This window comes from Haemaphysalis longicornis, unplaced genomic scaffold (assembly GCF_048455015.1).
Source record: "Haemaphysalis longicornis isolate Haplotype H1 unplaced genomic scaffold, Haemaphysalis longicornis Haplotype H1 scaffold_4, whole genome shotgun sequence".
In the NCBI taxonomy this organism is placed as follows: Eukaryota; Metazoa; Arthropoda; class Arachnida; order Ixodida; family Ixodidae; genus Haemaphysalis; species Haemaphysalis longicornis.
Genome location: NW_027526361.1, coordinates 167,122,089 through 167,135,024, shown reverse-complemented (window position 1 = coordinate 167,135,024; position 12,936 = coordinate 167,122,089). Strand labels below are relative to the sequence as shown.

Sequence of the window (12,936 nt, the reverse complement as noted above, 5' to 3'; positions counted from 1 at the left end):
TGTAGTAGAGTGCGTCAATTCACGCCCGTCTCGCCGTACGGCAGCGCTGGCATCGAGGCACCCCACTTGGTGCAGTGGAACGCGGTAAATTTAATCTGACTTGAGCAAACCTCTGGCGTGTTATCTTGGGAGGAACGAGACGGGAAAGGAACAGCATGTGAGGCGAGCGGGAAAGAGATGGGAGGCCTTTAGTTGGGAGGGGCGCCAGTCGACTATCGTCTTTCGGCGACATTTTTAACGAAAGGGGCAGATACGCGGCCATTTTTTGTTCGGGATTAGGTTTTTCTGATGCCTACGGGCTGTTGTGATTTCGGCTAAGCAAATCGTGCGAGCAAAGACAGCGGCATCAGAATCTTTTGCGCTCCCGAAAAAGTCAATTCGGTGGGTATTGAGGATGCGTGCAATGCGCCGAAGAGGCTGGAAGCCAAAGCAGCGGCATTGTCTACTCCTACTCATAGCAACAATTCCCATTTTCAAACTTATGCTTTTACTCAAAGCGCACTCACACCGTCTGCATTGGCATTCCGCGGGGAAAAGTGCCATGAAACGTTGCCCTGTGTCAATGAACTGCTAGCATGCAGCAACAGCAGAAATTTCGTACACTGACATAGTTCCATGGGGTTGGAGGGGGAGGGAAGCGGGGGGAATTTTTTTACTGCGTAATGTTGCCATGTTTGGACGAAGTATATAGAGTACTGTATTATTTATTTTATTTATTTATTTATTACCCACAGCGCCACGAAGGCATTACAGCGGGCGGGTTACAAGCCAAAAAAGAAAGAATGAAAGATACAGCAGACATCAATTCGCAACAAAAGGAGGCAATCACTCAACTGGAATATGGCACTGTGAAAATTGAAAAGAGTATAGGTACATTTATTTCAGTACTACACACGTTGAAAACGGAACAAAATGCGCATGTCCCTGCGCAGTTTTATACCACAAAACCCACAAAACGCAGTTTTATACCACAAAAGGCAATGATAGTCTAACCCGCTTAGAAAACGCACAATAAATGTTTAAGCGAGCGATCAGCGCTAGCCACCTACGGCCAGGCCGATCACGACACGTTTGGTCGTATGGGGAGCAGGAGAAATCTGCTCAAGACAAACACGTGCTTGTAAGTATAAAAAATATACAGCTCGATCAATTGCATTCTGCCTTGATGCCTCAGCGAAGCAGAGGTGCTTGCCGTGCCCGCACTTAGCATCGTACCGACGACTCGAGATGGGCCGCTCACGCGTCTGTCTTGCTGCACACTGAACTCGAAAAATGAGTTTGCTAGTATCGACCGTACTCAGTCAATGTGATCTTTTATTGCGGTCTCCCGACGCTGGCCTATGCAACGGGGGTAAAAAGCCACTAACCTTGACTTTCATGAAATAATGACTACCGAGAATTATTTTAGTGCCTCTCGCAAGCTATATACTCACTCAGCATACGTGGCTGCTATGTGCACCCTCCCAATGGCGGCAAACCACTTCGCCATTTCACTGGGGAAAGAGGCAACAAAACAAGAGAACATCATCCCGATAGTTTTCATTGGAGAAATTTCTGACGGTGGGGCGCTGTTCGTCCTCGTTGTCGTCGTCTTCTCAGCGGCAGTCTCGGTCATGTCGGGTACGCGTCGCGCCGCGTAGCTGTCGTCATGTTCGGGAGTCGCGTCATGGTTAGGTCGGGTCCTCGGGATGAGGGCATGTCTTGAATCACTGTCCTCGGCGCGTCCTCGGGTCGTTGGAGGGTTTCCGGTTTTTCGCCGTAGAGCAGCTTCACCTCCAGAAGGGGTAAACGGCGCCTGGCGTAGAAGTCCCCGAAGCGAGTTGAATTTCTTCCCTGATCACTTCGCTCACAGAGGTGACTTGGGGTTGCAGCGCAGTTGGCAAGAGTTTCCGTTGTTCTTCCCTGACGACAGCGCGGATTGTCTCACGTAGTGTGTCAGAGCTAATAGCCCCGGCATCGATCGTGTCCGCAAGTAGCGCATTGATGGGACGGTCGTATTGCCTCGTACGAATTTCCAACGTCTTCTCCATGGCGGCCGCCTCAGACGCGAATTCGGCAACCGTTTTAGGGGGGTTGCGGACAAGGCAAGCAAAAAGTTCTTGCTTTACACCTCGCATCAGAAACCTCAGTTTCTTTTCTTCCGTTATTTCCGGATCTGCGCGACGAAATAGTCTCTTCATTTCCTCAACAAAAATTACGACTCCTTCGTTGGGGTGTTGCGTTCGAGTTTCCAACAAAAGTGCAGCTCGTTCTTTTCTCACAAGGGTAGTGAAGGTCTTAAGGAATTCGCTTTTGAATTGCGTCCAGTAGGTCAAGGCGCTCTCGTGGTTCTCGAAACCAAGTTCGAGCTGAATCCTCCAAGTAAAAGAAAACATGCCGGAAGGTTTCTTCATCGTCCCAACTTTTGAAGATGCGGACGCGCTCCAGCTTCTCCAACCATTCCTCCGGGTCTTCAGCGGGGGCTCCTCAGAATGATGGCGGTTCCCGGGGCTGCTGCAGCACAATTGGCGACGTTGTTTCTTGCAACATGGTGGTGGTTGCAGCGGTCGTTGTCTTGGGTCTTTCTGGCAGGAGGCCGAACTTGGGCGGCAAACCTTGCAGTCGGCGGCTGGCTCTAGTTGGATTGGCCTGGCGGCTTCCAGAGGTCGTAGGGAGCGTAGCACCTCCACCAGATGTCACTAAGCCAAACACGATGTAGTTGTCGTCAAGGGAAAGACGTTTATTGGAGCGAACTTGTGCTCCTCTAACAACTCAAATAATGCACAGGCGGTGAAGCAGCAGTCAATAAAGTCACGTGCGCTAACGAGCGTCGGTGATAGTAATACCGCGGCGTCTGCTCTGCAGGCTTTTTATCTTTCGGCGCTCGTGGTTCTGGAAGCGTCGATTCACATCCAGAACATTGTATATCAAGGAAGATTATTCTACGCTAGTGACGTTACGGCGAAACAGTCGCCTTATCGGGATAAAAATAAAGAATGGAACACGCACTTCACATGGGACACAGATAACTGAGCCGGGCGCGGCCGGGCATTAAAAACAAACAATAAATAAACAAACCCGTAGATGGTTCGCGGCAATATCTTATCCCGGCAAGTTCACCTTCTGCTATCAACAATTGTGCCACTCGTCCCGGCGCTGACGAGGACGAGGACAACCGGGGAGTCAGGTTTCCAAACTGTATATTATAACCACGGAATACATTATACCGACTGGTTTTGACGTCCTGCTACGGTAGGATGGTCGGTCCTGCGATGAACTATGAAATGGCTGTTCAGGTCCTGAGGTAAACTCTTTTTATTCTACACATGGCGACATTTGGTTACAATTGAAGACATACGACATAAAGAATATGCAGTGAAATCTCGTTGATTCGTTTTTACAGGAACCGGAAAATAAAACGTAGTATGCGAAAATCGTATTATCCAAAGAGGTTAAAAAACGAGGAAAATAGGCATACTCGATAAGCTACTCACATTTATCGAGCGCCATCGAAGTAGCTAATTAATTTTGCCGCAATGTTTTGTTTTCAACGTCCAGGAGAAAATTATTCTGAAACGTAAAAAAAACAACAGCCGGTGTGTTTTGTTTCTTGGTCACGGTTTTCTACGGCAATCCGTGTCGTGCCTTCAGGCGGTGAAGCCAGCCACCGCATGCATGGAAGTCTTCAATGGCCAACAATAACGCGATGCTGTCAACTTTTCAAATGCAGAGCATTTCTTTAACTCACGATGTCACCCGGCGTTGTCGGCGTGCCTCGGCGTCCGCAACAGCCGTTCCAGGTGCGCCCTCTCCCCACTCCTCCTCTCCCGCATCACGCTACCCTCCTCGCTCTCAACAGCAGGTCCGCACCCCTCCCCCTACACTATATAAAAAAATAATACTTACCGGCGCGCGGTTTCGATCCCACGACCCTGCGGGCGGAACGCAAGGTACATGGTGCTCTACCCACTGCGCCACAAAGCCGAAACAGAATGGAAGGCTACGAACGCGCCTTATAGCCTTGACTCATTCAAACTACGTCAAGAAGCTGCTGATACAACGCATTCACTACCTGTGGGCGGAACGCGAGGTACATGGTGCTCTTCCCACTGCGCCACAAAACCGACACAGAATGAAAGGCTACGAACGCGCCTTATATTCTTGACTCATTCAAACTACGTCAACAAGCTGCTGATACAACGCATTCACTACCACCAACTCCCCAAACACTAAACGTTAACGCAATACACCCACCCCCTATGCGACGCATTTACTCGAGTCCCCCTCGCGGGGAGATGGGCCCTTTTTGCATAGGGCTGACCAGTCAACGTTCACTCCTGTCTCTGTAAGTTCCTTGAACCAGAAGTAGAATTTTCTCACGCTTCGCACCTCCTGTTTGTTTACCCCGTGGTCGGAATGTTCCAGCTTGTTTCAAAATTTTTCCTTGATATGGGGAATCCGAGCTCGTGTGCGAAATCCACACGCATCCACTTCGTGTTTTCTTCGAATTTGCGTACAATGGCTACTTTTTCATGTAGACTGAGTGCCTCACATTTGCTCGACATTCTCGCAAGCCTTGGAAAGTTGGAGCACCGCCGCGCAGAGCAAAAAGGCAGTCAGAGGGGGGGAAACCTTACAAGCACAGCAGCAGCACCGAATACTGCAACAACAACAAAAACACCCTGAAATAGAACAAGAACAGCCTGGGAAGCACGGTAATGACGAGAAGTCAGGAAGGCAAGTCGCTTCCTACCGAGAGCATTGCGCACCTTTTTTAATTATGCTACGTTGCTACGCTACGTTGCTACGCTAGGGGATCTACAGCGCCGTCTAAACGGCGCTGTAGATCCCTTAGCGTATCATCAACGTTGCACGGAGCTGTCCCGACTGGCAGCGATATTTTTACTGCAAAACCTGCGCTGGCTCGTCTCAGCGGTACCGCAACCTGCAGATCGCAGTTTTTGGAATGCGGTTTGAGCTTGTTTAGCGAAAACTAAACGTACAATTTCTAAAAATTCCCGTCAACATCGTATTATCCAAATTTCGGGGAAAATGTGGCCGTATTAAATGCACGAAAATTCATCACTTCAAAGTGACGTCGGCCGGGAATGAAAAGAAAAACGCATTAGCCCGAAAAACGTAATATGCAAAATCGTATCAACGCGATTCAACTGTACAAAATTTTCACGAAAAAATAGAAGTGGGCAAATACTGTTACCGAGACATTATTTAAGTCACGAGGGTCTCCTGTTATCGGCCCATGTTTGTTTTCCTTCGCTCGACCGACCCTCGTCTTTAACTTGTCCTCCCGTTTGTCATATCTCTAAAATACCAAGACCTTCAGTTTTGTCACACAAAACAACTCCTCCGCCTTACGAAAATCGTTAATGAGATTCAATCGACATTTGATTGACTCTACTGGTTACATACGGGAATATAATATGGAGAGGATTGAGCATGTTGTAAAGAACGGAGACAGCCTAAAAGTAGCGAAGAGCAGTGTAAAGCAAAGACCACTAAAGTGTGTACAGTTTTTTATTGAGTAGCAATCTTCGTCATCCGTTTCGTCGTCGTCTACCGACGGCACATTATTAGCCTAGGGAAAATCGCATTGTAGCGCGTCCTCGCCTAGGTAGTCCTCCACTTCTTCTTCGTCGTCAGGTGGTCTGGTGTCCATCTCTGTGTGGATCACTCTGAGAAAAAAGGGTTTGGTAGTTTCTTTTTTAGATGTGAAACAGGAATGTATCATATATTGCTCCCGAAGAGGTATAAATTTTGCTCCTTTGCAAATAAAGAAAACGAAATAGACGGGAGCTGGCTGGCATGCATGTAGTGATACGAACCAAGAACTGGTGGACCATTAGGGAAACAGGTGGATACAAGAGATTGGTCTAGAAGAATGGGAAGGCCAGTAAGCCAAAGGAGGAATGACATAGAGAAAGAAATTCCGGGGCAAACTGTAGACTCGATCAGCGCAGGGCAGGAGTGGTCGGAGGTCAATAGGAGAGGCCTTCGTCCTGCAGTGGACCTGAGCAGGATGATGATGACGATGATGATGATGAAATGAATGAGTATGTTTTTCACCAATGGGAGTGGAGGAAGATTTCCCCCTTTGGTGAATTAATGCTGGAGCGTTACTCACCTGAAAAATGGAGGGCAGGGAGTAGTAGCAGCTTCTAAGCATAACAATCCATGAGCGCTTACATAAAGGTGTTTCCTCTATGCCTAACGTAGGCAACAATACCGAGGACGCACATTGGCGGGCACAGATTGGCAACAACAAACATAGCACAACACAGCAACATACACTTCATTAAAGATATTACCAACGCACAATACATGCCACAGACAACAGTGCAAGAATACAAGTATTCATTGCGCGACACAGGACACTTTTCACTTATCCATAGCATTCGCGTGATCACAAAGCACAACTAAACGTAAAGCGGCAACAAAATATTTATAACAAGGATCGCAGAGCACGCAAGTAGAGAAAATGAGCTTGTATAGTTTGAAAATGAGCTTGTAATGGTGGGCTCACGCAGCCCACCATTGCGTGAGCCTCACCTGTGTTTTGTTATTTCGTCAATGTAATACGTGTAAATGCTATTTTTTATTATTTTCACGTTTCGGGAGAAGCAGTAGAGTGGCTCAAAGACAAAAAATAACATGTAGCAAAAATAACGTGTAGAGAAACAATACGGCATGTATGTTTGAGTAATACCACTCATCAATCTCCTTGCCTTCGCTCTTTTAACAGAGAGCACACTCCTGGTCTGGCAGCTATACCGGTACGCCAGCCAAAACGCTACCGAAAATGCTGCGGTTCGTACTCGTTGAAGAAAAAAGAGGCACTTTAGTATCATCGCTGCCGCATTATATACCCTTGCGCATCAGTAGACAGCACCGACAAATACGGAGGTAATGTTGAACAGGGCGCATGCAGGGCGCATGTGAGCGGCACCCGCAGAATGTGCCCCAAACGCATGGCGAGCCCACGGTGACAAAAGAATGCTCGCGGCTTACCTTCGCTCACCGTGGATATGCACACCAAAGTCTTGGCTTAGTCTGGTTAAGTCTTGGTTTTGCTTGGTTAACCTTTGATGTATCTGTATTGCCGACCACGGCTCAAAGCCGTTCGGTCCCGTGCAATGCTCACAGGAGGAGGCCCGGCATCGCTTTCATTCTAGGCGAACGCAGCGTTCCTCTTTCATGGCGAACGCGGCGCAAGACAAGTTACGTAGCCCGAGACAACCCAGCGGCGCCTGCGTAGGAGGCTGCGGGTTTGGTTGGCAGCCGATCAGCTGAGCGGCCGTTACCGTCGCGGCCGCCGCCGCTACGTGAGCAGAAGGACTTAAAACAGGGCCTTGTGCGCAGCGCCGGCAGCAGGCCGGCGAATTCCCCGATGCGCTTCCACGGGTGTGTCGCCGGGGGGCTCTGCGGTCAAAAGGTTAACTTGCGCGTCCTCCGCGAAACCGCTTGACGGAAGTTGTAAACCTTGGCTTTAAAAGACAATGAGAGGACAAGGAAGCGGCATACTGCAGCAGCGGTGTTGCACAGAGTCGTGTACACCCGGTCGGCGAAAGCAACTGTGCAAACAAGAACCATTTACTTCCTTGTGTCCGTGTTTCGTAGAGGCAGTATAGAGGGTGTTATAGGCAAACTAAAGGTAGAAATTCGCCGGGATGGATGCAAAACTCGCTATTTTGTACCCTTTCTACCCTTTTTGTAAAGTGATTGTGAAGGGATGGCTTGACACATTTGTCAGCATCGTCTTCGGCGGGGCGGTACCAGTGGCACGCCGGTCGCTACGCGACAATAGATGGTTTTAGTACAGCGTTTGTAGCCTTTGCGTACGCTAGACGCTAATTTTTTGCGTCCCGCTACGTAAACACCGCGAGCGTAGTTTTATTAGAGCGTCTCATCAGTTTTGTGTAGCGGCACGCTAATGCATACGGCGCCATCTGCCGGCTGATCTGCGAGCGGAATGCCGGTGTGCTTGGAGATTTTACGACTATCCAAACAATTGTAAACAAACGCTTTCCCGTTAGTATTGAATGCAATTCGGCCACACCACGGCATGAATATTCTCTTACCTGAGTAAGTTCCATAACGACACCGTTGAAGTCCCGCGGAACTTATTGCGCGAAATCGCACAGAGCGCCCTGAATCGAATGCCCGGGTTTGACGCATAAATTTTATTCAACTTCAAAACAATCCAGACAGGTGTTTCGGACGAACACAACGTCACGACATGCGTTGCAAGTGTGAACTGCAATCGACCGGTGATCGGTTGCCTCCTCCTGCCCGTCGTAAATCCGGCACTCACCTCGCGCGTGGTTTGCGGGGTGGAACATCAAGTCACTTAACGCTGGCGCTCAAGCCGAGAGGGCTTTTAGCCACGCACACTGTACATACCCGATTCGAGGTTGAGTCGTACGTCGCACGAGAAAGATAATCCAGAGCATGGGAAGCAATGTCCACCCGCAGAAACACAACGTCGCATTTCATCGCGAACGCGCCCACAACACACACACACAAACACCGCTTCTGTCGCTGGCCTGGCTTCAAATCTTCGTTCGGGCAGTCAGCGATGTCACGACGATACGGAGCTGCGCGAGGGGCGATGTGCTAAGCACTCGACGTACTTAAAAACACAGAGACAAAGAAATTGGTTCATCGGGAGCAAATTACTGTCGACAGAAAAGCGGAATCGTGGATGCTTGCCGGGCTAGTTGCCCCCATGTTGGAAACGCAAGCGGCCTCACGTACGCACGCTAGTTCGCTGAAATAGCGTCCGTCCTCTAAACGCTGAAGCGGCCTAACATACGGCGCATGCGCAGTGAGAACGACGCAAAGGAATAGCGTTCGCTAACTGTTTGCGTATGGTTGCGTACGTTATTCTAAAACTCTCTAATGACGACGGCAGCGGTAGCTCATGTCGCGCAAGCCCACGAGCAAGCCTGGACGACGCCGCGTAACCAGGTGTAACCGCCAAGAGGCACGCGTCCACGCGCGCTCGGTGTTTTTGCTTCGCTAATGCCACTGCCTGAAGATCGTGCCCGGTCCCTCACGCCGGGGGCGCCGAGCGGTCGCCGCGAGGTACGCGCTCACGTCTCCACGCCGGACGGATTTTTGTGGGCCTAACCAGCTCTGCTGCAAAAACCATGGCGCAGGTACCTGGAACGAACGTACACCACCGGGCGGGGGCTTTCTTTAGGATTGGCTTCAGCAGAGTCAAGTACTCTCCTTGCATTTTGGCCGTATCGCTTTACGAACCAGAACACATTATTTATGACGCCAAAATTTTCACTTAGAATAGAAGGTTCTAAATGTTATTAAACTGGAACTAATGTTCGTTTATTCTGCACAATTCCTGCGTGTACAACACTGCAGTTGCACGGTTTCACGGCAAACTTTCCAAAAACTATTTCGAGTGCCAATAACGACTTAGAGAAGACGTCGTACCGGTTACATCACTTATCAAGTGATGTAACGCGTTGGAACACAATCTAAACAAACTGCGTCGACGACGCACGTACACCGCTCCAGATAGCGCCAGAAATGCGATTTCTGGCATCAAAAGGCCGCAACAGCGACACCATCCACCGCGCCTAAATACGCGAATCGATGGCGCGTTGTGTGATCCGTCGATGGTATGAATCGCCACCCCCGTGATGACGCCACGAAGGGCAGGTTGCCACGGTGCGGGTCCGTGCTCGAGCGGCCCGCCGCAGGCGTCAGCGAGAGGCGGCCAGGTAGGAGGTCCAGTAGACGAGCGCAACGAACGGGAAGCCGACGGCGAAGGCGAGCCTGGCACGGCGATCGTAGAGCGCCTCGTCCATGCCCACGTCCGGCGGCGTCTGGGTGGCGACGTCGCGCGTCAGCCGGAAGCCGTCCGCCACGTACAGTCGCTCCACTTGGCCCGCGCTGACCGCCTCGACGGGCGGCGTCTGCGCACTCCACGCGCGCTGCCTCTGAAAAGAGACCCGTGGCGCGCTCGTGTGAGGGCGCTCCTTGAGCATGGGCGCACGAGCATGGCGCAAAGCGAACGACTGCATTTTCGGCTACCCTTTCGCCGATGCTCACAAAACCGGCTAGTTGGATGGAAGGTTTCACATACCCTTACGGTGAGTGGCACTTCGGCCATTTAAGCTTCAGGTGGGTGCAATAACGAACTGCGAAACAATGAGCGCCGTCGAAGGTTTCCGGTGAGCGTTACCATACCATAGATGTTACCATTAATGGTTGAAGGAGAAGGAGATACAACGCGGCAACATTCGCCCCTTCAGTTACGGTCACCGTAATGTAGCGGTAACATAGCTATTTCGCTGGGTAAAAGTGTTCCCGCTAAAAATATCTTTTAGGTGCGAAGCACTTTAGGACCTCGCAATGTCCGTGCCGTCATCCGGCGTTCTCCGTGCGCATAGAGTTCCTCTAAATAGGTCCCGCAGGGAGCTATATAGAGGTATTCGAGAGGAACTCTACGAGGGCACAGCTATTGGCGGTGAGCGCGACTACGGGCGGCGCTGCGAAGCGCGCCTCCGTTAAGGTCCCTGAAATTACGAAGGTAGCGCCATCTTTAGATCTAGCCGCCTTTCGCCCTCGCCCGCGCTCCTTTCCTCCTTCATGTTTTGCCATTTTCTTTTTCGCCGGCGAACGCCGCGCGCCATTGGCCAACGGCCAGTGACGTAGTACCCGTCCCCGCGTTGTTTGTTTTTCTTCTCTTCGCCGCCACTGTTCATTTAAATTCGCCATTTTAGGCTCAGCTGCCTCGGAGCAGGCCTTATCGAAGCCGCCAGCGTATAAAAACCGATAACAACCGAAGAGTCAGCTGCTCGTTTCAAACAAGTGTTGCGTCGGCGTCACTTTATGTAGCTTCGCGATGCCGAGTTGTTGTGCCTTCGGCTGCTCGAATAACGTCAGTGCAGTCACGGCTAGCTCGGCTGTAGCAAGCTGTAATTTATCAGATCCCACACATGAATCAATGTTAGCTGTACAGCATAAAAAGGATTCACAATTGCGCTTGTTAACGCGCTTCTGGCCTTGGAATACGGTAGTTATTATAGAACTGGGCACTACAGCTAATTGTAAGCTGAGCGCATTCTTTCACTGCGCGTTCTTTGTGCCAGCCTTTTCCAGATATGCCCGACAGGGCCTTACTCGAAGTAATTGTGAACGCCAATCCCACGAACATTGCTATGCCACGGACGCACTGCCAAAAGTACAGCCGTCATGGGCGAGGCCAACGAGGAGACGCGAGAACTTTGACCCTGACAGCAGCCTATAACGACGTGAAGGTGACATATATTTTGCAACAGCGTCAAAGCACCGGAAAGTGCACGGAATAAAGGTGGCATGAATGCCAGTAGCTAATGCGGGACGCATACTGAGCGCTGCCTAATGATCTACAACTAACGCAAAAAACCCGAACGCAAAAAAGCCAGCGCAGCGCTCGAACTGCCGCGAACCAAGGTCACCGCGAACCATGCGCAAGCCCTCTGTGCAGCGCTTGCACAACCACAACTTAAACACGCAAATGCAAGAACGGAATTACTGTAACAGAGCAATTTGAAACGTCGACGTTCGATCCTTTCGCGTTCACGAACTATCCTGAGCATGCCGCACAGGTAAACAAACACCGCGCTGTCCGTATGCGCCAGCGGCATCCATCCCGCAAATATCCCCTTCTACACAAAAATATACAACAAAACAGCCTCACTTAGGGCGTGTTGGTAATACGGGGCTCTAGAAATACTATGTAACAGAGCAGTTTGAAACGTCCACGTTCGATCCTTTCGCGTTCACGAACTATCCTGAGCATGCCGCACACGTAAACAAACCCCGCGCTGTCCGTATGCGCCCGCGGCATCCACCCCGCAAATAGTATCCCCTTCTAGACAAAACTATACAACAAAACAGCCTCACTTAATGCGTGTTGGTAAAACGGGGCTCTAGAAATACTATTAATGCTACCAAAGAGCGATTGCGGCGCGAAAACAAGAGCAAACTGCACGAAAAACTGCAGCGAGCGGCCCGACGCGTTGCGAGGGCGTCTGCTCTGAGGAAGCCAACAAAAATTGCGGCCCCACCATGGAGTTAAAGGGACCGCGGCGCCGCGGGTGAGGGGAGAGAAAAAAAAATTCCCCCGCATTTCCCCGAGGGGGAGAATGTGAAAGTGCGAATGCACGGTTGTCGGCCCGCTTGCGGCGCTTGCGCTCGGCCCCCGCAGCCCACCGCCTCGCCGCCTTCTCTTCCATCTCTTCCATCGGGTTTGTAGTATCACGTGTACACCACGCAGTTATCAAGCCGCTATAACGCCGCTGAGTCGCCAACGCACGCCGCTGACGACGTAGTTTGAATGCGTTAAAGATATAAGGCGCGTCTAACACTGATATCACCGTCGCGTCCATGGCTTGGTCGGACTCTACTTCCGGCCACAGCGGTGAACGGACGTGTGATGTCGGGCTCTGATAGAGCGGCTTCAGCGGGCCAGATGGCCCTCGGTAGCAGGATTGAAGATAATGAAGATTACGCTGTCGTACTGCCAACTCTGCCAACCGGGTCAGTCGTTAATAATACTGTCTTTTTTCACTGTGATGTGAAGGGGCGGCCATACCGCGTCGAAGACTTACGAGACGCGCTACAGCAACCGAATGTTTTCGGCAGCGTCGTAGCGCTTGGTCCCTACCAGATGAACCAAGTATGGGCTGCGACTTTTAACAACGCCGAAGCTGCAAAGAAGATTGTCGCCACTCAGGAGATAAAGGTGAAAGGACGGAAATGCCTCGTGATTGACCCGTGCAATCGGGACATCCGTGTCAAGTTGCATTGGGTGTTGCACAACGTGCCAGACGAAGAAATCAAGAAAGCGTTCCAACACGCGTCATATCGCTGCAACTCAAGGCGGGTGTAGCACCCGAAGACATCCCACAGCAGATGCGCATCGCAGGAGAC

At 50.8% G+C, this 12,936-nt stretch overlaps 1 protein-coding gene across 1 annotated transcript in view; it reads right to left on the bottom strand.

Annotated features, from left to right (window-relative positions):
* Positions 1-9,352: 9,352 nt before the first annotated feature.
* LOC144179500 (gamma-aminobutyric acid receptor subunit pi-like) overlaps positions 9,353-12,936 on the bottom strand; it is a 95,570-nt gene continuing 91,986 nt past the window's right edge. The window contains exon 9 of the mRNA XM_077707880.1: positions 9,353-9,956. Within this exon, the coding sequence (XP_077564006.1) occupies positions 9,720-9,956 (237 nt within the window). The 3' untranslated portion in view covers positions 9,353-9,719. The remainder of the gene's footprint in view (positions 9,957-12,936) is intronic.